Source organism: Mixophyes fleayi, chromosome 4, assembly GCF_038048845.1.
Source record: "Mixophyes fleayi isolate aMixFle1 chromosome 4, aMixFle1.hap1, whole genome shotgun sequence".
NCBI classification, from domain to species: Eukaryota; Metazoa; Chordata; class Amphibia; order Anura; family Limnodynastidae; genus Mixophyes; species Mixophyes fleayi.
This window is the reverse complement of record NC_134405.1, coordinates 275,421,443-275,446,213: the sequence shown is the minus strand read 5'-3', so window position 1 is coordinate 275,446,213 and position 24,771 is coordinate 275,421,443. Positions and strand designations below refer to the sequence as shown.

The 24,771-nt window shown below is 37.3% G+C and overlaps 1 protein-coding gene across 2 annotated transcripts in view; it reads left to right on the top strand.

The window, feature by feature from the left end:
• Nucleotides 1-24,771, top strand: part of LOC142152768 (electrogenic sodium bicarbonate cotransporter 1-like) — a 351,181-nt gene that overhangs the window by 196,077 nt on the left and 130,333 nt on the right. For both annotated transcript variants that reach the window (XM_075209752.1, XM_075209753.1), the window contains exons 13-14: nt 4,626-4,808; nt 9,099-9,212. In XM_075209752.1, coding sequence (XP_075065853.1) covers nt 4,626-4,808; nt 9,099-9,212 — 297 coding nt within the window. The remainder of the gene's footprint in view (nt 1-4,625; nt 4,809-9,098; nt 9,213-24,771) is intronic.

Here is a 24,771-nt window from a genome sequence, read left to right as displayed (position 1 = left end):
TCGTTAATGAAGTATAGTTGTCAACTAGACATTTAAGGATGAAGGTACCATCTTCTAAGTTGGGAAGGAAGTTTTTTGGTCCATATAAGATCATTGCACAGATTAGATCAGGGGCTTTTCGATTGGATCTTCCTGATTTTATGAAGGTACATCCTACTTTTCATGTGTCATTACTAAAACCTTCAGTTAAGAATCCATTTCCTGGTCACTATTTGCCTCCTCCTGAGCCAATTCAAGTTGATGAGCATGAGGAATTTATAGTCGAAAAGATCCTGGACTCTCATATGTTTCGAAATCAACTACAGTATCTGCTACGTTGGCAGGGGTATGGTCCAAAAGATGACTCCTGGCAATCTGCTAAGGATGTTCATGAAAAACATTTCCTTTCATTTCTGTGTATAAAATGACTTGAATATACTCACAAGAAGTAAGACCGTAATGGGCACTGCAACCGAAAACTAATTCCTCCAGAGATTCCACGGATAAAGAATTCTTAGGATTCCTGAAGTAAAGGTCCTCTGATTTCAGTAATCCTCATATAAAGAGGAAGGGTTTATATTAATGTCAGATCGTTTTTCTCTTTTCTCCCTCCTTTTATGTATGTAGAAATTAGAGAGACATAAGTATAACAATATAGTGTAATTCTGTTTGATTGGACACAATGTAAATACATTACAATGCGCTCACATATGATTTAAAAAAACAAACTTAAGAATAGGGCAAATTTAAACAGTTCAAATTTGTAGAAACTCTGCTGTGTAAAGCTAACACTTGCAACTACTATCTCGTTGTGAATATACTCACATAAAATACAATGGTGGGACAGCACAGAACGTGAAGTTAATTAGTTCAGACAACAAGTGTAGAGTACTTTCTATTCTGGAGAGAGACCCCCCCCCCCCACATACCAATATAGAAATTCCTCATATAATCAAAAGTAATTTTCCTCCTCTCCCAGCTGTTTAGGAAGGAAAAGAGAAGAAGCCAAAATACATGTAAATTAGGGCACTCAAGGATAATATGAAATTAAGATATTATTTTTAAAAACATAATATTTTATTGGATATACATTAAAATAAAAAGTGTGGTCTGGTTCCAAAAAAGCAGTAAAATAACTATTAAAAACAAAAAAAACGTGATAAGGTGATACTAGGTGTTAGTCATATGAAAGCAGACTAATCTGATGCAGATGCCTTATTAAGCTCCAAATTAAGAGCTGTTTTACCATGATTTAATTCATCTTTCAATAAGTGGAAAACTGTAATATACCAGCAAGAGATGCAGGGAATAAATGTAATATCATAGAGTAAATAATGCGACTGCAGATTAGTCTGCTTTTAAATCACTAACAACTAGTATCACTGTATCACTTTTTTAGCAGAGCATATTATCCAATTGTAGAGATGAAGGGAAAGAAATTAACTGCTTCTTCCTTATAAACAACGCATGTGTAGTGCCTGCTACACTGTTTTCACTAAATCATAAACCCCATACCTTCTTGAAGAGTCCTCATCAAACACAGAGGAATGCGTAATGTTTGAGACTTCCACTACCTTACTCTGATCTTCAGAGGAGCACTCGGAGTCAGCTCCTCTCCAGGATGCAACCAAGGCAGAACTCTAAAGTTTCCATGATCTGGCTCGAGAAGAGTTTTCCAGAGTCCTCTCTAAATAGGAGGAAATATTACCAAGCTCCTACACAAGCTTTGCTAGGCAATGCATCTAAACCAGCTCATCTAGTGGTACCGCTAGGAGAACCAGATGACCCTTGGCTAAGCACACTCCGAAGTATGCAATTAGTCACTGAATTTTCAACAAAAGAACTAGAGACACATTTCCCTTTGACTACAATCAGGGGTCAAGCAGTGAGTTGCGTGAGCTCAGAAATAGACTGAGCCAAGGATTTAGCCAAGACTGTTTCTGCCAGATCTGTGGTGAATACTGTGGGCATTTGTTACAGTTAGCTGCCAGACATGACAGATAACATAGGAGAACAAGACATCTACATTACTCAATCTAAAGTGCACACTGAACCGCAGATACAGACACCCAGCAGATAAAAAGAGAACAAAATACTTCCCTGCAGTCAGGGAAACTGAAAGGAAAGGAGCAGGAAGTGCTGACAAGATATGAAAATTCTAATTCCAAACTGTGTTGTCCTTTAGCAAAATAACATGTAAAATTAGAGATGTAAAAGAAAGAAAAAAGTGACAAAGGGTTAAGTATAGCCCAGAGTATCAACACATAATAGAGCATGGTTTGTATAATATGAGTCTAATAAATGTTTTACAATTTCTTCTTTTATATGTTGCAATAATAATCCTCATAGATAAATAATTAAGTCGCATGTAATTGAACATGATTACATAGGGATGAATCAATGATCATTTTTAAAAACAGGCTATTGTCCTTGAAAGGTAGGCCCCTTTCCTATCATTCTGTGTCTAGTGTGTGGCTGCTTATGACCTGCTCCCACCTCACCCTTCCACCCAAGCAAGTCACAGTGCTCTGCAGTCTAAACCCCAGCCCCTCAGAGACTAACTGAGTCACTTCTCCTCTCCCCTAAATCAGGAGAGAAACTTACTTGGCTGCTTCTCCAACTCATGGTCTTGCACTGCAGCACCTACCCGATGGTGCGGTGCAGTGCAGCCCAACAAAACAGCACCCTGTCCTCTGGGCACACTAAAATGCTAATTAATTGCAGGATGGGAATATAGAAGAGGGAGGAGTCAAACAGTTTAATTTTAAAGTGCCAAAGTTCTAATGAAGGCTATGGGAGAAATGTATAAAATGCAAAACCACAAGCACAAAAGTACAATTGCTAATGCATGAATGGAACAAAAAAAGACACCTTTTTTGCAACAACTAGGTATCAGCATACCCTGATATAAAGCATATTATGTAAGTGTGTTTTCACTAACATTAATCGCACCTCAAGACTTAGGACTAGATTTACTAAGATGCAAATTTGGTTGCGGATTTAAACAACACATCATCGGCAGTTTAGTGGTCCAAATCACCGCATTTACAATCATCATCATCATCATTTATTTATATAGCGCTAGCAGATTCCGTAGCGCTTTACAATTGGCAACAAACAGTAATAAAGCAATACTGGGTAATACAGACAGATTGGGCCCTGCTCACAAGCTTACAATCTATAGGACAAAAGGAGGTTTGAGGCTGCGATTTAAAATGGCTGGCAATGTGTGGCGGATTGAACCCAGCCAAAGTACCCTTTTGTAAATCTTGCCCTTGATGTTTAAAATGTACTAGTTTTTATCAGAATATGAACATACCTCATATGGAGGTGTGTAGGGTATCTGCATAGATATTACTGACTTATTATATTTCCATATATTTAACATGTTATATCTTATGTTTTAGAACCCAAAAGTGTTCTTTTTTTCCACTGTACTGTTATTGGAACAATTATTAGCATAGCGGTATATAGTGTCTGGTCTTAAAACATTAATTACTTGATCAGTAACACAAATTAGTTACATGACCCTACAAGTGATTTTTTTTCCTCATTCAGAGAAAAACATTTAACTGTCATGGTTTGTCATTTCCCATATCCTAGGCTCCTTTTCACCAGCTTCACTATAACTGGGGACATTTTTATTAGTATCTTTTATTATTGCTCTACCAACAAGTATTTGATCTATAATTGATAAACCCGTTCACAGCTTGTATTGAGTTACAAATGTGTATAAGCATTCATATGAATTGTAATGTCCGTATTGTTGCTATCAATAAATATTGTCTGATGTGATTAATGTGGTTCCAAAGCACAAAAGAGATTTAATAGCAAAATTAAGCAGAACACAAAGATAATACAAAGTACAACCGATACATAAGCTGCGCAACCCTGGACCCAGAAACAGTCCGTAAATCCTGATGTCTGTTGGCAAAGAGTGAGGCTGTTCCTAAATCAGAGGCTGCTTTTATGTTAAGTTTAGAAAAAACACTGATGATGTCAAAATATACACTGATAATACTAAGAGAGGTCTCCATTGGTCCAGGGTTAACAATGTTTCAGTAGATTGCTTATCATAGATCAGTTCATTTGATCTTCTCCCAAAGGAGGGGGCAGCTAACTCCAACTGTTGCCTATGTGTCTTCCTGCCGAAGAACCGGTGTAAACTAATCCATAAGAAGAGTACTTTTGTGTATTAATCTCATATTACTCATAACTAGTGAACTCTAGATGCAATAAATACTCTGTCAAAACCAGGTAAATGCTGGTGAAATATGCTTTAATATGAGACCAAACTCTTTACATTTTAGAGGACCAGAAACATAAATACCTTTACTATAATATTATCTGTATAAATAACATTTAATTCATTTATTAAATGATCGAGTGTGAATTGGAACTTTTAGAAAATGTGTACTATTTACAAGTGAAAATGTAAGTGTGTGTGTTATTATTTCATGCAATTGCATCATTACACGTGGCGTACTAATCGCAAACACATGGTAAACCAATATTAATTAATTTAGCCGACTTCATCCAATTATTTTACTTCCAGAGAATACATATGTGAAATTATTTTATTTATTCTGAGGGATGACTTATCATTCTGGTGACTTGTGTGTCCACTCATTTTTTTTTCTGCACAGAATACACAAGAGTATTTCAATTGGACACAAAATCAGTGCATGGAACTGGGAGGACACCTAGAGGGACAAGACTGCAACTATGTTCCCGATATTTTTTTCATGTCTGTAATACTCTTTCTCGGTACATTTATCTGTACAATGTTACTAAAAAGCTTCCAAACCAGCAGATATTTATCTACATCGGTATGTATTATAGTAAAAAGATTTTACCATTGCATTATATCCATCTTGCCTTAAAAATGATATCAAATAAACATCTTGAAAATATTTATCACATTAAAAATTGCATATATTCAATGGGGAAATGAGGGTTAACAATAAGTGTGCACCAAATTTAGGGATTGGTTTAGGATTTTTATTATCTTTTATTTATAAGGCGTCACAAAGTGTCAACAGCACCATACATAGACCATTGGACAAAACAGAACACAGCAAACATGGCACTACAAAAACAGAATGCAATTAAATACAAATCATGCTGAGAACAGGTGCACAGGGCAAAGAAGAATAAGTGAATTCCAGAACAAAGAAAAAATGAGAAAGGCAGGGAGGGAGGTGGGGAGTGATTAAAGTAGGATGGACCTGTGCCCAGCAGTGTGGGCGTCATTAACAGGATCAGGGCAGTGGTGAGATGTGACGGAGAAGAGGAGAACCAAGGTGTCAAATGTTGAGGTGTTAAAATGAGGCTGAGGAGGTGAATGGAAAAGTAAACAGGAGGAGTAGGACACAAGACTAAGAGAGCCCAGCTCATGGGAGTTTACAATATAAAGGGGAGGATGAGACTAGCAGGAGACACAAAGTGGGGAGATAGGGTAAGGGGACTAGAACTATGAGGGGAGGGATGAACAAGAGTTGATAGGAAGAGGAAAGTAGGAAGAATTATGTGAAGTATACTGTGGATAGTGAAGAAGGATCATGAAGAGGGTTAGAGGAGGACAAGGGAGAGGTTAGATAAATTAAGGGTAGGCTTTCCTGAATAGATGGGTTTTAAGGGATTGTTTGAAATTTTGCAGGCTAGAGAATAGCCTGATAGAACAAGGGAGAGTGTTCCAGTGAAGGGGGGGCAGCACAGGAGAAATACTAAATGCGGGAGAGAGACGTGGTATCTACATGGGAGGTGAGGCAGAGGTTGTTGGGTGACTGTAGAGGGCGAGAGGGCGTATGAGTGTAGATGAGGCTTCAGAGGTAAGGAGCAGTGAAGTTAGAGTGGGCTTTATAGGTATAGATCTTGAACAGGATTCTGCAATGGAGAAAGAGGAGGCAGATGTAGATTGTCAAGAGAGGAAGATCAATCAGGCTGCAGCATTGAGAATGGACTGAAGAGGAGTGAAATGGGTGTGGGGGGGGTCAAAATCCGTGAAATTATAGGTAATATTTTATCATTTAGGCTTCTGTAATATGTTATATGCAAATGATGATTCACATTAGGATTGATATTCAACAGAATAAATGGAGAGTCTGCCCACACTTGCAATCTGAGGTCATTATGAGGACCACACTTAGACCCTTAAGTCAAGTGATAGTTTTTGGAAAAAAATGATGGATATGGGCAATATTGCAAAGGAAAAATGACAGGCTTTGACAACATTATTTAAATGAAGCAAATCAATGAAGGGGGAGTCAAAGTGTACCCCTATTTGTAATAGACTGCATATCCTTTGTACAGTGGGTTGTCTTGCTTTCATGGAAACATAGTCATAAAAAAGTATACTTGAGAGCATTGGATGTGGTGGAATATGGGTGCAGTGTTCTATGGACTCTAGCCAGATGCCATTGATCCACAGGTGTAGCAAGATGACAGCCCTGATTTACAAGTAGGAAAAAGTTAACATTCAAATGTGCAAGACATTTTAAACACATTTTTATATGTTTTTACAAATTTAGACAAATAACAGTAGGAAAAAAAATAATGGAGCATACAGTAGACACTGGAACAAAACAGTGCTAAAGTATGAACACATTAATTTATTTCAAGAGCAAGTATAAACAAACATCAATAATGAAAGTCTCTTATGGCATTTGATACCCAACATATTAAAACTTTTAGTCAACATTAAAAAAATTAAATGTCTGCTTAGCTCGGCATATTTTAGGTTAATATTTTCTTCAAATGTAGTATATGTCAGTTATACATCAGACACACTTACACCCAACAAGGTCATATGCACAAAAAAAGTTTTTTTAACATTGGTTATGATAACAAAAAATATATAATATTATATAATGGTTATTAGGTTTGAAATTAGAAACCCTTCAGCAGGTGTAATTTACCTTCTCTTGCATGAATGAAAGTAGCAATAAACTTATATTAAAATACGCTCACAAAATAATATAATATAGGCACAATCAATGAAGAAATCAGCATTAAAGGTCAATCCACAATTGGCCAATCAGAACTGGCTAGCTATAGTACTTGCACCTGTCACCAGTGCGTGTTTGCTCCAGCCCCCAGACACCCATAGGTGGCTGCTGACAGACATATCTGTATCTTCGCGCAGGTCTGCCTCTATCATAATAATGCATACACTCCCTTACTGGGCTCAGTCTGCGCTTGACTGCAACTTCCCTCCTCCATTCTGTCTCTTCAAGCATTAGGAGGCGCAAATTGGTCTCTAACTTGCATTACCCCTTACAAATAATGCTACAACTTGGAGCAATTTCATAAAAGATTAATAATGTTATCTGCATTTAAGGGACATTTTATATATTCTAGGGTGACCTTAAAGCCTGCCCTATAGAGGATGTCAGGCAGTATAATATATTCTATGTAATATATATAATTAGTATATATAGTACTATTTAATATTTAGAATTGTCTATGTGAACAATTTAAAAAAAAAACTTATTCTCATTCCCAATTATATAGATTCATTGCTTGTCAGAAAGTTTTCTAATATCCATATACCATTTTAAAAATACTGGAAAATTTGTTTGTATTTTTTTAACTCTTTATTTTGAAAGGATAAATACAAACAGTATAGAAAATGAGAAATAAACAATAACATCATACAAGCAGAATTTTGGGGGTGAGGGATGGAGGAAAGGTAGGGAATAGAATGTAGGAAAAAGTGGTATGGAGGGAAGAATAGTACAGAATAGACAAATATCCCGAAACAAAGCAAAACATGGTGTAAGTGATATGTACTGCATCATGAAAAGTAGAGCTAATAATCCATTTTCACTGTTATGTTCTTATTTAACATATTCAAATTAGTCAAAATTGACTGATTTCATTGCCAAAACATTTTTGCTGTTGACCTGTTTTCTCATTTATGCTATAACATAATTATGTCTCTGTTGACACCACTTAATCAGGAGTAATTCTATACATTAAGAGGTGATGGTTTTGTACCACCCAGCACCTTTAATACAGGTAAGCAAATTTAGTTGCTCACAAATAACTATTTAATAAAAATGACACAAATATGACATTTAATAATGATGGTCATGATGCCCCCTCACAGTTAATTATTAATTTAAAACATAAATAAAATGCAGTGTAAGCATCATTTTAGGAGGCAAAAATTAAAATGTACAGCTAAATAATAATAAGTAAACATTGAATAGTAAATTATAAAATAGTAAATTATCAAGTAATAGTTACATAATAATAATTACTTAAGATAAATTATTTGTTTGACGTCACTTGTTTGTACTTTCCATCATGTGCAATTCCATGTGAGCGAACAATCCTGTGTAAATAGGCACCTTAACATTTTACGAGCAAAAACAATATGTTGGCGTGCAACTATATATAAGTTAGGTGAACAAATGACACTTAAAAAACTACATACAGTGCAGGCATGCTTTTTTTGCAGTTGCAAGCATAGGGAGTTGAGAAATACATTTATATTGCTGCTATTTTTTTGTTTGTCATTTTATATTCTGCAGTTATCAAATGAGCTTTAATGTGACTCCCATGACTAAGTTGCACAATTAATTTATTAATTTTTCAAATTTAAATTAGCATGTCATTAGAGTAAAAAAGATAGATGCATAAAAATGAGATACTTGACATTTGTGCAACAGTGGGAAAGGATATACATATAGCAGCAAGTTCAGATGAAGACATAGCAAGCATGTTAATGTAAAAATCGTAATCCTTTTTTGGGGTGTACGGTGAAGGTAAAAATATGTTATGTATCGCAAGACAATGACACTCTTTAAATCATATGTCTACCATAAACAGCCCAATATCCAGCACACATGGTACTAATAATAATAATTATCAATCTTATTCCTCTAAATGTTTCTGGAAATCTATGGTACTTGAAATAACGCTATAATATTGGTAGTACGGGATGTATTCGTTATATGCATCATATTACGATATGATATTTGTTATATTTTTACTTGCTGGAAGTGTGGTTTATCATATATCCCTGTACTATATAATTTTCCATGTTCCATTATATTTTCATTTGAATTTAAAAATATTTAATTATATTTCGATTTCTGTATCTTTTTCCACAGATAAGGAAGTTGACAGGTGATTTTTCAGTAATACTGACAATTGTAATTTTCTGTGCTGTTGATGTTATCTGTGGACTGGAAACTCCCAAACTTATAGTTCCAAATGAATTTAAGGTAAGAGATCATGATTTTCCGAGTAGAGTGTTTTCAGCCATTCCCTATACTGATACTTTCCCACAAAGCTTTTTATATGTCCTCATTATTGCTGACTACCTATTGCATTACATCATTTGTTTTTAACAGCATTCACCGTACAATCATATAGTTTAACACATATGCAGCCCTCCTCATATAAATACATGCAGCACTGTTGTACAGAAAAAAAGGATACACATAATGGTGAGGTGGCTCCTGAATTAATTGGCCAATGCTCCTTTTCTATCACGACTAGCATTCACTATGTAATGTTCATATTGTGTGTGTGATTGAATTTCCTGCACAGCTTTTCTTCTTCCAGGACTGTCAAAGTGCAGCTGCTATCCAGTACACTGGGAAATCTGGGGGCCCCTCACTAAAAGTGGGAGTACCTAAATAGCAATCCAATTGTGGACAACCTCTTTAACACAATAGCTATCTTAATAATCATAGCATGCATGCTTAACTGTGTATTCTGCTGGTTGAGTTACCATTTACCATTTTATTAATGGCATCATTCTAGCATTTGACAGCAAAACTGCTTTGTAAATGGGTTTCTGCAACATAAAAGTATTGCACTGCCTCAAATAAAATACAAATGAATTCTGTTTTGAGTGTTACATTTGACAATGTTACCAGCAACAGGAAAATACCCCCATATTTTTTTCAATAAAACCTATATTTTTACTGATTTTAGATTTTTTTAATTGCGCAATTATAGTAAATGCTATTAAATGAGCATATTATTATTATTATTATTATTATTATTATTATTATTATTATTATTATTATTATTATTAATAATAATAATAATACTTCCAGACAATTTTGCTTTAAAGCATGTTTTAATGATCAAACACATCCACATCCTATCATATAACCATAGTCAACGCTATATACTGTACATGGTGTTACAATTGAAACTATTTTTAGTTATTATTGTATGATTTCTATATGTTTAAAAGACAATTGAAATAATAACATTGCATTATATATGTAATAGTTTGTAAAGAGGTTACATTTGAATTTGTACGGTATAATGTGTTCACTTGTTGTACAGTTATTATGCATTCCAATTTAAGACCTCATTTACAAAGTGATTGGATACACACCACAAATCTATGTGTGTCTGCACCATTGGGTTTAGAGGGTTCACCCAGTGCATGTCAATGTGCACAAATACCCTACACTCTCGGGAAATGCCTCTGTAAACTAGAAGTGCAGCTAGTTTTGCGGGGAGGAAAATTTCAAGAGGCGCATTGTGCAAATGTTTAAATGTCATATCAAAGTGCAAATTAAATGTAATATTCTCTACTTGGCTTACTACTTGGCTTAGCCTCATTTATAGCTTGAGTTAGAGTGAAAGTGTCAGGACGTTGGGACTGAATTTATTACACATGGAAGTTTATGTGTTTAAAGATTTCTTTTGCAATGTGCAAACAGCGAATATTCAATCAGGCTATTGTCTGTGTGCAAGGGCATGCCAAGAGATTTAGAAATGCTGCTTCCAGCCACCTACCCTTCCATACTTTCTGGATATTATACAGATGTGGGCAAATTAGTTAAAACAGTGTTTAAAAAGTAAATACAGTCATAAAATCTAAACCATGCCCTATCTAAACTTAATTTAACCATCATTATCATTACCCAAAAAATCACTGGTATTTCTGTTACTGACCATTATTTGAATGGTCAATTTATCTAGCACATGAATTCGTTAGAACACAGATACAGAACATTTATTAAATATCATTTAATATTGTAAAATGTATACAAAATAACATAACAAAAATGACATGCAATAATATTATGCATAACATCTTGGGGAGTAAGCATTCATATATTTATATTTGAACATTATACTTGTCTGGCAGTGCTGTTTTCAGTGTGTATGTTTGAATATATAGTAGAAATGAGAGGGCACTCACCAGTTCTTCGTTAAGATTCAAATGTTTTTATTTACTCACTGACTTCAGGCAAATCAAAACCTGGTTAACATTGCAATCCTAAAGGGACCATTCTCAAGACACAGCAAAAAAAAATGATTTGGAAAGCCTGTTGAAAGGTCCATTTGGGATTGAAACGTTGACAATGCATTGGTTTGGCTGAAGTCAGTGAGTGATATCTATGTGGTCATATAAACTAATTAGCCATCACATTAAAACCACCTGCCTAATATTGTGTAGGTCCCCCTTGTGCCACCAAAACAGCTCTGGCCTATCCAGGCATGAGCAGCACGGTGGCATAGTGTTTAGCACTTCTGCCTCACAGCGCTGAGGTCATGAGTTCAATTCCCGACCATGGCCTTATCTGTGTGGAGTTTGTATGTTCTCCCTGTGTATGCGTGGGTTCCCTCCGGGTGCTCCGGTTTCCTCCCACACTCCCAAAAACATACTAGTAGGTTAATTGGATGCTATCAAAATTGACCCTAGTCTCTCTCTCTCTGTGTCTGTGTGTGTGTGTTAGGGAATTTAGACTGTAAGCTCCAATGGGGCAGGGACCGATGTGAATGAGTTCTCTGTACAGCGCTGCGGAATCAGTGGCGCTATATAAATAAATGATGATGATGAGGATTCCACAATACCTCTGAAAGTGTCCTGTGGTATTTGGAATTAGGACGTTAGCAGCAAATTTGCGAGGTGGGTCTGACTTGTTTTTCAAGCACATCAGACAGATGCTCGATCAGATTGAGATCTGGGGAATTTGGAGGCCATGTCAACAACTTGAACTTTTTGTCATGTTCCTCAAACCGTTCCTGAACAATTTTTACAGTGTGGCAGGGCGCATTATCCTGCTGAAAAGGCCACTGCCATCAAGGAATACCGTTTGCCATGAAGGTGTGTACTTGTAGTGCAACAATGTTTAGATAGGTGGTGCATGTCAAAATAACATCCACATGAATGCCAGGACCCAAGGTTTCCCACCAGAACATTGCCAAGAGCATCACACTGCCTCTGCCGGCTTGCCCTCTTCCCATAGTGCATCCTAGTGCCATCTCATCCCCAGGTAAATGACACACACGCACCCAGCCATCCACATTATGTTAAAGAAATAGTGATTCTTCATACCAGGCTAAATGCTTCCATTTCTCCATGGTCCAGTTCTGGTGCTCAAATGCCCATTGAAGGCGCTTTAGGCAGTGGAAAGGGTCAGCATGAGCACATTGGTCTGTGGCTATGCAGCTGCATGCGCAGCAAGCTGTGATGCACTGTGTTTTCTGAAACCTTTTTATTATACCAAGCTTTAACTTTTTTAGCAATGTGTGCTACAGTAGCTTTTTCGTGGGATTGGACCAGACAGGCTAGCCTTCGCTACCTACGTGCTTTAATGAGTCTTGGGCACCCATGGCCCTGTCGCCGGTTCACTGATTGTCCTTCCATGGACCACTTTTGGTAAGTACTAACCACTGCATACCGGGAACACCCCACAAGACCTGCCATTTTAGGGATGCCTTGTCCCAGTTATCTAGCTATTACAATTTGGCCCTTGTCAAAGTCGCTCAGAACCTTACTCTTGCCCATTTTTCCTGCTTCCAACACATCAACTTTAAGATCTGACTGTTCTAATATAATTCTAATTTCTAATTGCTGCCTAATATATCTAGTCCATTGACAGGTGCCATTATAACTAGATCATAAACCTCTTGTTCAGAATTATTCATCATAACCCATACAAATTCAGAGATGGGTAACCCATTCTTCAATGCTGACAGGTAATGGCATGTTGAAAACAATAAGGTATTTCAATCGATGGGTTTGTATTATAAGGTTGTAAGGAGTTCATCCTTTTTCCGATAGACCAGTACATCCAAAAAGTTCTTTAGTCATATGTACATTAGATGTAAATCATGCCATACTCTCAAGACTATTCAAATCATCCCATATATTATAAAATTTCAGTTCAATCCCTGACCAAATCAAAAATACAAAATAAATAAAGTGTTTGTAGTACAAAATACAGGGACCATATTTGGGTACGGTAAATTTCCTCTCATATATATCCATGTAGATGTTGGTATATGCCAAAGCTATATTTGACCCCATGGCCTTACCTGCATTTTGAACATAGTGCCCATCCATGTATTTGCAATGGTTCCACTCTAAAACCAATTTTAAAAGTTCAATCAGAAACTCAATGGATGGAACCTCTGATGGTGCCTTGATTAGCACTTCTCTTACTTCTCAAGTGGTATGATGGTGTAGAGAAGACAATTACATCCTTTCATGATAGGATGACATATCACATGTCCTCTAAAAGGTTCGCATATACCAGTGGTGCGACAGATGAACCTATTGTGAAACATTTTGTGGAGAAAGGACACCAGATCATAACACTTAGGTGTTGACTTAATTGTTCCACTGTGGAACACATGTATATATAATTTTAAGTAGTGTCTTTATGCTATACAGGAAGAAAGGTATGCATTCCAAACGCAAACCAGAAGTGGATTTGCCATAGATGCAACATCGTTGTTGAGTGTGTGGCAATGCTGTGACGATGGACACTGACTATTTACACAGGTTGATGGTTAAACACTGGGTACTTTTCACACATTTCTTTAACGTGTTAGTCTTGAAAAATGTCTATACAAGACCAAAACAAAGTTTTATGAACAACTGGTAAGTGCACTCTTCTATGAGTATATATATCACTGTAACTTATTTTCCAGCCACACTTCCATGTAATTCCATCCTATCAACTTCTCAATAGTTCATCAGCCCCATCCCTCTTCATCGACCACCACCTGCAGTTCAGTTATTCATCATCCTCCAACATCCCTCTACATCTTCTTCCACCCCTATTATTCATCACTTTCCTAACCTCGTTCTACACCCACTGTCTCCTTTCTTAACCCCCCTTCTCTGGTATTCATCACCCCTCTTATCTCACCCCATTTCTGTTATTCATCACCCCTCTCCTTTAAGTTCTTAAGTTCTTAACCCCTCTTGCTCCTATTATATAGCAACCCCTTCATAAATCCTCTACCGCCGTTATTCATCACTTCCCTGCCCCTGTTATTTATTAATCCCTTCTCAGTTAGCTATCACCTCTCACCCTCTGGTTATTCATCAATGCCCCCTCATTATTCATCAAAACCCCCATCATTATTAAACAAACCCCTCATTATTCATCACCCCTACCCCTGATTATTTATCACCCCAAACCCCTGATTATTTATCACCCTGCTATTCCCCACTGTTTCTCTTACCTGACAATGTAGAAGTTGCAGGTAAAGGAGCTGAAGCTCATCCCTGATGCTACAGCTACAAGGCACTGATACACTGGGGGCACGGTCATGAGGTAATTTGGAGTTGCATCATCATGTGATCAGATGTAGGGAGGGATTCTACTATCTGTTGCTTCAACTATGCAAACTAAGAGAAGCATTGGTGACAAAAGGACAGCATGCCAGATTTTAAATTGTATCCACTCATGAGAATAAATGGTTTGTGTCATATGCTGTAGGCACTCAGTGTTGTAATAAAAGGGGACCAGGATAACAGATTGGAGCCCATGTAGATCCCTATGGGACAGCCTGGAGTACAAGCCCTGACTGTTCCACCTATGCTAAACTCCGCTTATATCCATTAGTTTTCATTACAGTAAATCAAAGTGTTATTTTTCGTCTAATACTACTTTCATAATGCCTTTTCTCTAAACTCTTTTACCTCTAATATATGGTCTATCTTATCTAAAGACATTAAAAGAATAGCTGAATGGATAAGAGAATTGATTTATTTTTAATCTGTTTTTATTGAGGAGACGATGTACCAGGTGAAAAATATATTATAGTAATATATGGAGTAAATAATATTGTCCATCCTCAAATTTTTAAAGAAATCAAACAATAGTGATGACAAGACAATGATGAATAAATATATAGATAATGGGGAAAGAAGCAAAAGAGTGAAATAAAGGGGTAGTTGGGTTGAGGTGGACTCCTTGGTGCATCACATAACTCAAATATAAATAGAATAATTTGTGAGGTTTAACAATTTACAATCTGCATTGACAAACTCCTATCTTGAAATTCTTAAATGATCTTTCAGTCACTAGCCATGAGTGAACAATAAGAGGGTGTGTGGCTAGATCACTTAGAAATAACTGATTGTATACATTTATCTTAATTAGTGGTGAAGTGCGCCAATATATATTATTGCAAATATACCGATTTTTGTGTTGGAAATGTATTAATTTCTGAGACAGTATGTCATGTTGGAGGAAATTTGTTTTTGTAACATTTCTAAAGGAAGGCTCATGCTAATAAGACATTTTCCTTTGAGTGACCAAAACATCTTTTTGAATTGAATGCATAGGAGGGGGTCATTAGCATTATCCTGTGTCTTAGAGAGGTAGAAAAACAATTTGAATAATGAAATAGCAAGTGATTTAGGAAATCACAGACTGATGTAAAGTTTGTTAAGTTTAAATTATGTTAAAACCAAGTTTAGAGAATATATTATATCCTGCTGCTAATTGGATGTAATATCTCTGACTTTGTGGTGCCAGCTAGGATGAAGGGGCTACTCCCTGCCAGCATGTATGTCAGAAATAATATATAAAGCTGTATTTTGTATTTTAACTGTATTATACCATCTAAACTTCTGGAGATCAGTTCAGATCTCTAACTAGTGTGTAAAAGTCCATGTCAGGACCTTTGAGCAATAAACATCACTGCTTGAAGATTCTGACTGACGCCTATTGCCTGCTGTATTCTGTGACCAACAGATAATAGCTTACACTGTTCCCCAGATGTCCTGTGTTCATCCCAGCATCTCTGTGTCAATACTCTGCCCGATACCCAGTCGTGATCCATAGTAAGCGGTCAGATGGTACCAGCCAGCCCACAGCAAAGAGGAACTGCAGAATTGATAACAGCTACCCAGGCGTAAGCGGTTCTCGGTGCCCGTGAAGGAGCCTAGTGGTGGCAGCGAAATTCTCCTACAACTATTGCATAGTTGGCATACACAGTCAACAAGGTGACACCAATAGGAGTGGTCAGTAATAGTTGGTTACTGATGGTGAGAAATAAACTCAGATAAACTGTGTAAGAAAACATCCCTTAATCCTCTTCCCCAACAGACAGAGTGGCAAAGAAAGCTAATCCGGGTACAGGCTGATTCCTTAAATTTTAATTTAAACGGAACCTTAGTGCCGTGTATTTTGAGAAGTTTTCTTGACTAGACATAGCATGTACTTTAAATGGTGTCCCCATCTGGAAATATTAAGTGTTGCCACATCATAAAAATATAATTATTGCCAGACTGGTAATGAAATAGTAAGCCACTGTAATATAATAAAATAAAATAAAAATTCCCTTACATATAATCATAAATGAAATTTGTCCCATTTATTTATTCATAAAATAATTTGGCCTCTGTAAGATAATTAATAATCATTTTTGTCCCTCTAAACAAGAGATCATGATAACCCTGATATTTAAAACTTGTATTGTGTCTCCTGTTATATTAACATTGGCCAGCAGTGGAAAAGCAATGTGTTTGCTAATCTCACTTGTCCAAAGCAGCGTGTTGTATCTGGTGATTTTCACATAATCTCAGGCCAGTATACAAAATTGCAGCTTCATACATATGGCAACTTGCATTGCTTGAGTGGCACAACGTCGAAACTGCGATTTGTAGCAATTTTGGGAATGGCCATTTTGAAAAAAATCACTTTACTGGCTATTTTCTATCAACTCACACTTTCATATATCTGTGAGTTTAAACTCGCCCGAGAAAAACGCCAAAAATACCAAATTGAAGCTTTACTCACTGGTCTCTTGGCAATTCCATAAGCGTCTCCTTGGCTAAAGAGAATTTATGTTTAGTCAGGATAATTAATTTTGTGTTAAAGATCATTTTTAAGAGCATTCTTTTTTTTGTGTTTTTTTAAAAAATGACACACACCTATGCGCCTTCCAGATGGTCACCTTTGACATTGTAGCAGTCATTGTAGATAATGTAATCTGTTCTAGCATAGTCAAATTGATTTTTACAATACGAATCATAAAGGAGTGATTCATTTAGACTCCACGCCCATTGTTTGTGAAGCTTAATATTATGATGTAAGATTAGAAAGATAGGATCATGATCTGACCATGTTATTTGACCTATCTCTGCTTCTTTTAACAATTGAAGATGTCTATGGCTAACAAATAAATAGTCAATTCTAGAGTATGTAAAGTGGGGATGAGAATAAAATGTAAAGTCCAGACCTGTGGGATGTTTAAGGCGCCAAAAGTCAGTCAGCTTAAAGTCCTGAAAGATGCCTTACCTTATGGTAGACATTACCAGGGTGTCTCGGGATTCCACTGTTGTATCCATAGATGGTTTCATGGTAAGAAAATTGGCTGTATAACAATAATACTGAAAAATTGTTGGAGACATTGATTTAAATCCCATTGACACAGCCCAAACATTACTATATTAAATTGGTTATGGAAACTGAGCATATGAAAAATTGTCTACTGAACTGCATTAAAATAACTAGAGATGCTTAGGCTCGGTTCCTTCGAGAACCGAACACACCCTAACTTAGCAGATCCGAGTACCGAGCCGAGCCGGCTCGGGACTTTCGCGCACCCTGGCAATTGAAAGTGAGGCAAAACGTCATTGTTACGTCGTCGGATTTCAGGTCTCGCGAGTTTTGGATTCTATAAGTACCGCCCTCCACGGCGATTCAGCACCATTTCACAGAGGAACACAGAAGGGTAGAACAGTTCTTGGCAGTCTCTAGTGCAGTTGGGCAGCATCACAGGTAGAAAAGAAAGAGGAGGGGTAGCACTGTTCTTCAAAGTCTCCAGTGACATTCAGGAGAGCTCCATTGCTAGTTGTCATTGCTGAAATAGAAATAATAGGTCTGGCAGACTTGGTCTTATAAATCTGCAGTCACATTGTACTGTATTATATAGGTAACATACAATAGAAAAGCTCCATTGCTAATTGTCATTGCTGAAATACAAATAATAGGTCCGGCAGGCTTGGTCTTCTAAATCTGCAGTCACATTGTACTGTGTTATATAGATAACATACAAAGAGGAGAACTGCATTGCTAATTGTCATTGTGGAAATAGAAATAATAGGGCTGGCAGTGTTGTTCTTAATCTGCAGTCACATTGTACTGTGTTATCAAAATGGATTCACAGCAGTACACAGAAGACCAGGAGCACCAAGCAGCTGCTGGCACCAGTTATGATGATATTAATCCCACCACGACCTTTGTTAAAGCATATTTTAAAGTGCATAGTGTTTTTAAGTCAGGGAAACAAAAATGTAAAAAAACACCTTTTACCTTGGTCAAGAAAAGAAGACCTATAATACAGGCAAAGTTATCTGCAGAAAAAAATAAAATTGCCAGCATGCTATTCTACACACGCAGTGGCAAGGAAAGAATGAGGTATTCACCTCTTTCTCTATGAGTGCTAGTTCTGCAACTGTCAAAAAGGCATCTTATTGTAAGGTCAGTCATGACCAAGCAAGACCTTGTCATTTGAACTCCAAAATTGTTGTCCAAATACTTTTACGTTTAAAAGCCGAGCTGGAAGAAAAACAGTAAGGCAGTAGAGGAAAATGTATGTTCAGATTCAGAAATCCCTGAGGAGAGTCTATCCACGAGTGCTATGTGTAATCCTGACTTGTCTGATAATGTACGCAGAAAGAAGGCCCCTTTCAGCATTTCTGCAGATGTGTGCCCGAGTGTAGCCAGTGATACACCAATTGAGGGTGCCACTTTGGAATTGCAACAGGAGGAGGGGGATATTTGTGTAGCTGATGAGGGCACTAATGAGGATGAGGATGATGTTGTTTGTGGAAGTCCTGTACCAGTGGAAGCAGTTCTTGTACATGATAAGAAGAAGGCCATTGTCATGCCTGGACATAAGAACAAAGAATCCACCTCTTATGTGTGGAATTATTTTTACCAAAATCTTGACAACAGTTGTCTAGCCATTTGTAGCATTTGTAAAGCCACAGTCAGTACAGGTAGAGACCTTAACCATTGAGGAACCTCATCCATGTTACGTCATTTGAAGCAAATTCATGGCAAGCTGGTAGGAAAATCAGAAACTTATGTTAAAAAAATAACAACAAGCAGTTCATCATTAGCTAGGTCCCTTCTCTCAGCTAGATCCCGACACCTGCAATCTACACCCACAACACCGTCCTCATCAATATCCTCAGTAGCGATCAGAGTTAGACCTGCATCCAAGTTGCTAAGGCTAGATGACTCCTGCACTATCCTGGATTCCTCAGAAGAATTCTTGAGTGTTAGTCCCACTGCTGCTGTTGCTGCTGCTGCTGCTGCTGGGGGGGAATCTTCATCCCTGAAGCAGAGCAAGAAGAAGATTACTAGTAATTTATAACAATTGACTGTTAAACAATCCGGATCACAGACGCCATGGCAACTATGTTATTATTAGATCTTTGTCCAATATCCACTATTAATGTAGCTGGTTTTAGACAACTATTTGAGGTCTTGTTTCCCCATTGCCAAATTCCATCACGACACCATTTTACTAGAAAAGCTATTCTTTACCTCTAACAGAAGGTTTGTAAAAATGTAATTATTGGGCTACAAAACGCCATTCTACTCACTGTACACTTAACCACAGATATGCGGACAAGCGGAACTGGGCATACTAAAGATTATAAGACTGTGACAGCCCACTGAGTTGGTGATTCGCCTTCACCAGCAGGAACAGCAGCAGCATGTACCCAAGTACATCACATTTTTCAGAGGCAGACCACTCTGTGTATCACCGGCTTCACTAAGAGACATAGAGCAGACAATCTGTTACAAAAACTAAGGGATGTCATTGCAACATGGCGTATCCCGCTCGAACTCCTCAGGATGTCATTTCTGATAATGCCACCAATATTGTGAGAGCATTACAGCTGGGTGAATTCCATCACATTCCCTATTTTGCTCACACAATAAACTTGGTGGTGCAGAGCTTTTTAAAAAATGGCAGGGACGTGCTGGAGATGCTGTCTGTTGCCCGTAAAAATATCTGGACATTTCCGGCATTCGACAACAGCATGTAGGAGATTGCAACAGCTACAAGAGCAATTTAATTTGCCCTGCCACCAACTGAAGCAAGAGGTGGTGACAAGGTGAAATTCTACCCTGTATATGCTTCTGCGGATGGAGGAACAGCGAAAAGCCATCCACGTTTACTCCACAAGCCATGACATTGGCAAAGGAGGGGGGATGTATTTTACTCAAGCACAGTGGAGAATACTTTCCGTGTTGTGCAAGGTGCTGAAACCATTCGAAGTAGTCACCTGTGAAGTGAGTTCAGACACTGCTAGCTTGAGTCAATTGATTCCTTTAATTAGACTTTTGGAAAAGCAGCTTGAGAAACTGAAGGAGGAGATTAAACAAAGCAATTACTCTAAGTATGTCGGACTTGTAGCTCAAGTACTTATTCGCTTCGCCAGGATCCAAAAGTATTCAAAATCTTGAAATCGGATCACTACATTTTGGTGACTGTGCTTGATCCTACGTTTAAGAGCTATGTCTTCTCTTTGTTTCCAACTGACCCAGATCTGAAGAGATGCTCCTGGTGAGCAAACAGCTCAAGTGTTACGTGACAGAACAGCGTCTCCTCCTTCGGTTTCTCACTCAACTGCTGCTAGGAAAAAACTTAGCTTTCCCAAGAAACCCAGGGATGTTGCAGATGACTCAGCACAACATTTTGACATCTGGGGCTAGATTTACTAACAGGCATGTTTGTAAAACCGCCGGCTTTCGGCGGGTTTGCCCGGCAGTTTGGCAATCTCCGGATTTACTAACGCTAAAGCCGCCGTCCAAACGGCCAGAAATGAATTTTTCACAGCCGCCTCTTTAGAAAGCGCCATGACGGTTTCAACAATGTTAAACATACAAACAGCCGGAATTACTATTAGGCGATTTGTTAAACCGCCGGGAAAGCGCCATTCATGAAAGAGCTGCTTGTGAGCGGCGAGATTGCTCAAACAGCATGCTGTTTGAGCTATTTTGTCATTCAGAACATAAGAGAAAGGCCCACTTCATGTCCAATGATTGCTCCTTTAGGATTGTATATGGGAAATGGGCAAAGTGTCATGTAATTGCAGGGTAGTGTTCAAAAAAATTTTTTGCACCCTGTATGATTGCATCTTAATTTCTGATTTCAACATTTCTTAAAAATTTTTCTTTCCTTTGAACAAATCCACAATAATACTGGTGCTTAAAAAAAAATCAGGATGCACAATGTGTCATTACATAGTGAACCCTTAATTTAATGCAATCCAAATGTGATAAAAACGAAAAGCTGTTTCTGGCTGAAGAAATCACAGTCAATTACAGTCTAGTGGCCAGCAGTTAATCATGATGCTTACAAAAAGGGGCCCTCATTATTTTTTCAGATGTGGGTTTGTTGGAGAATGACATTTGCATGAATGTGGTGCATTCTTGCCAGTGTATGTTTGCAGCTTTTTATCTGATAAAGGCAGAAAGGCGGCAGGAGGAGGAGAATAGACAACAGTTTCCATCTGTTCCGTGGACCCTGCGCAGACTCAGGGCCATCTTTTTCATTGGGCATGATGGGCAGCTGTCCGGCGGCCCCACGGGTAAGGGGGCCCCATAGGCTCGGCTCTTAATGAGAATAAATAATCCTGCAAAAGAAAAAAACCTGCAAAAAAAACCTTCAAGCGTCACTGAGCAAGTACATCTATTTATCTATCTCTATCTCTATATATCTATATCCATATCTGTATCTGTATACATATATATATCTATTGATAGAAAAAACAAGTAGGGCGCCCAATGTGTAGTATCGGATAGAAATGGGGACGATGTAATAAACTGCGTACCGTAAGGATTCCAGGATCATGTAGTATGGTAGGAGTTCCTCTTCAGAGGTAATACCTCCTCCTTGCCCACAGGATGACGACAATGTGGATATAAAAGCACATATAGTGTAGTATAGTCGTGTAATATAACACCAATTGTGATAGATCCACCACCACTATCAATAGTGGAAGCCCAAAAACCAAATAACTTTAATATTAGGTATACACCTCCAAATGGATATAAAAAGTCTGCGTACCAGAGATCCTATTGTATAAGCGACGTAAGTATGCTCAAGATCAACAATCCATCATAGTGAGATCAATCAGACAGATGTCATAGGCAGACAGACAAAAAAACAAAATTGCCATGTCAGAGTAAAAAATAGCCATTTAATAAAAAGAGTAATATAAACTCACATGAGGTACAGAAATGATGCCAGTAGAATGTCAGTAGGATCAAAAAGCTCAACGCGTTTCGTCCTAACACCGTGGGACTTCCTCAGGAGCAGAATGCACAATGACTAAATCAGTCAAAAGCACCGGCTTTTAACCGGGCGGACGCCATATTGGCGCATGCGCAGAACCAGCGTGTATTGCGCAAGCGTGAGAATAACTTTATTAACAAACACACTAGTCGTTAAAAATGGAGTGAAAAGTTTGCTCAATACATTTTTAGAAATACGAGCTCTATTGTAATCCCATATGGGAAATTAACTTAGAACACAGTCATCAACCCACAATCTAGCCATATTAACTCCGGAAACGCGGAGTAGTACAAAGAAATTAAAACAATAATACATAAAAATACATAGTGATATACTAACTGCATACATATATTTATAGCAGCATATTCAATTAATAATCAAAATTCAATATCCATAGACTACATTACTTTTAAAGGATATAGAACAGCTGTAATATCTCCCTACAAATATACAGTAAACCGAGCAATAGTATATGTGTATTAATATACAAAATATACATAGAACAGGTTAACCAAGTATATGGAACAATTATGTTCCCTAAGGTCATATGGTCATATAAATACATGTAAATCTAATACAAATCATTATACTAAAATGTAAAATAATAAAATAATAAAAGTCAAGGGGATGGTTATTAAAGAAAAGGGGCTATTTCGTACATCTCATTTAAACCAGTCGGTATTAGAGTCCCCAGTTGGAAAATCCAAAACATTTCCCGTTGGGAAAGTTTTCGTTGTAAGTCACCTCCTCTTGACTTAAGTGATACTTTCTCCAGGGCCATAAATTTAAGATATTTCGGATCCCTATTATGTTTAGATACAAAATGTCTGGACACCGAATGACTCTGCACACCATTCTTAATATTTCGTATGTGTTCCTGGATCTTTAGTTTAAGTGGGCGTTTTGTTTTGCCCACATACTTCAGGTTACATGAACACTCTAACATATAGATGACTGATGTTGTCAAACAGTCAATTCTTTGTTTCACACTAAATTGTCTACTATTGTCAAAATTAGAAAAAACAGTTTTCGTTGTACTCATGTATCGATAAATATTGCAATGGGTACATTTCACAGAACCTATATTGTTCATTAACAAGCTTGAAGGTTTTGATGGAGGGATATCCTTAAGAAGCAAACTGGGAGCAATTAAATCCTTTAAGTTGCGATTTTTTCGAAATATTAAAGATGGTTTAACTGGAAGGATTTGGGACAAAATTGGATCTCTTAATAGAATGCCCCAATGTCTATTAAGTGTTGCTTTTATCCGATGCTCACCACTTCTAAATTCTGTGATAAACGGAACCATATCCTTCTTGTCAGATTTTTCTGTATATTTTAATATTTCACCAAGATCCCTGTTCCTAATTTTGTTCCTAGCCTCATTAAGTAATTGATGTGGATATTCCCTTTCTTCAAAATGGCCCAAGTAAACATCAAGTTGTTCCTCAAAGTCAGAGTTCTGACTACAGTTTCTTTTTAACCTGTTAAACTGGGAAAAGGGAATATTATCCTTCCATCTTTTATGGTGACAACTGCCATAGTGTAGATAGCTGTTGGTATCCACATGTTTTATAAAATTTCTAGGGATAACTTCTGTACCATTAGATGTCAAAATAAGATCAAGATATTCAACCTGTGTCTTATTGATATTAGCGGTGAACTTAAGGTTATATTTATTTTTACCAATGTACTGCAAAAAATCCTCAAACTCTTCACAGGTACCATTCCAAATAATTAGAATGTCGTCAATATAACGTTTATATAATTTGATCTTATTTGTAAATGGATTTGGTTGGTAAATATATTTAGACTCCCAGCTTCCCATATGCAGGTTGGCGAAGCTGGGTGCAAAAGTGGTACCCATGGCCGTACCCCAGGTCTGAAGATAGAATGTATCCAAAAAACTGAAATAATTGTGAGACAGAACAAAACGGATAAGATCACAGATGAAATTTTTGTGATCTAATGTAATAGAGTCATCTTTATCTAAAAATTCCCTACATGACTCTATACCCTTCTCATGCTGTATTGATGTATAGAGGGATTGTACATCAATCGTGGTCCAATAAAAGGAAGAATTATCCCAGATAACATCTTGTAATATTTGTAGGATACTATTTGTATCCCTCAAATAAGACTCCAGAGTAATTACATATTTTTTAAGAAAAATGTCGATATATTTTGATAAATTAGACGTTAAGGAGTCTATGCCCGATATAATGGGACGTCCTGGAG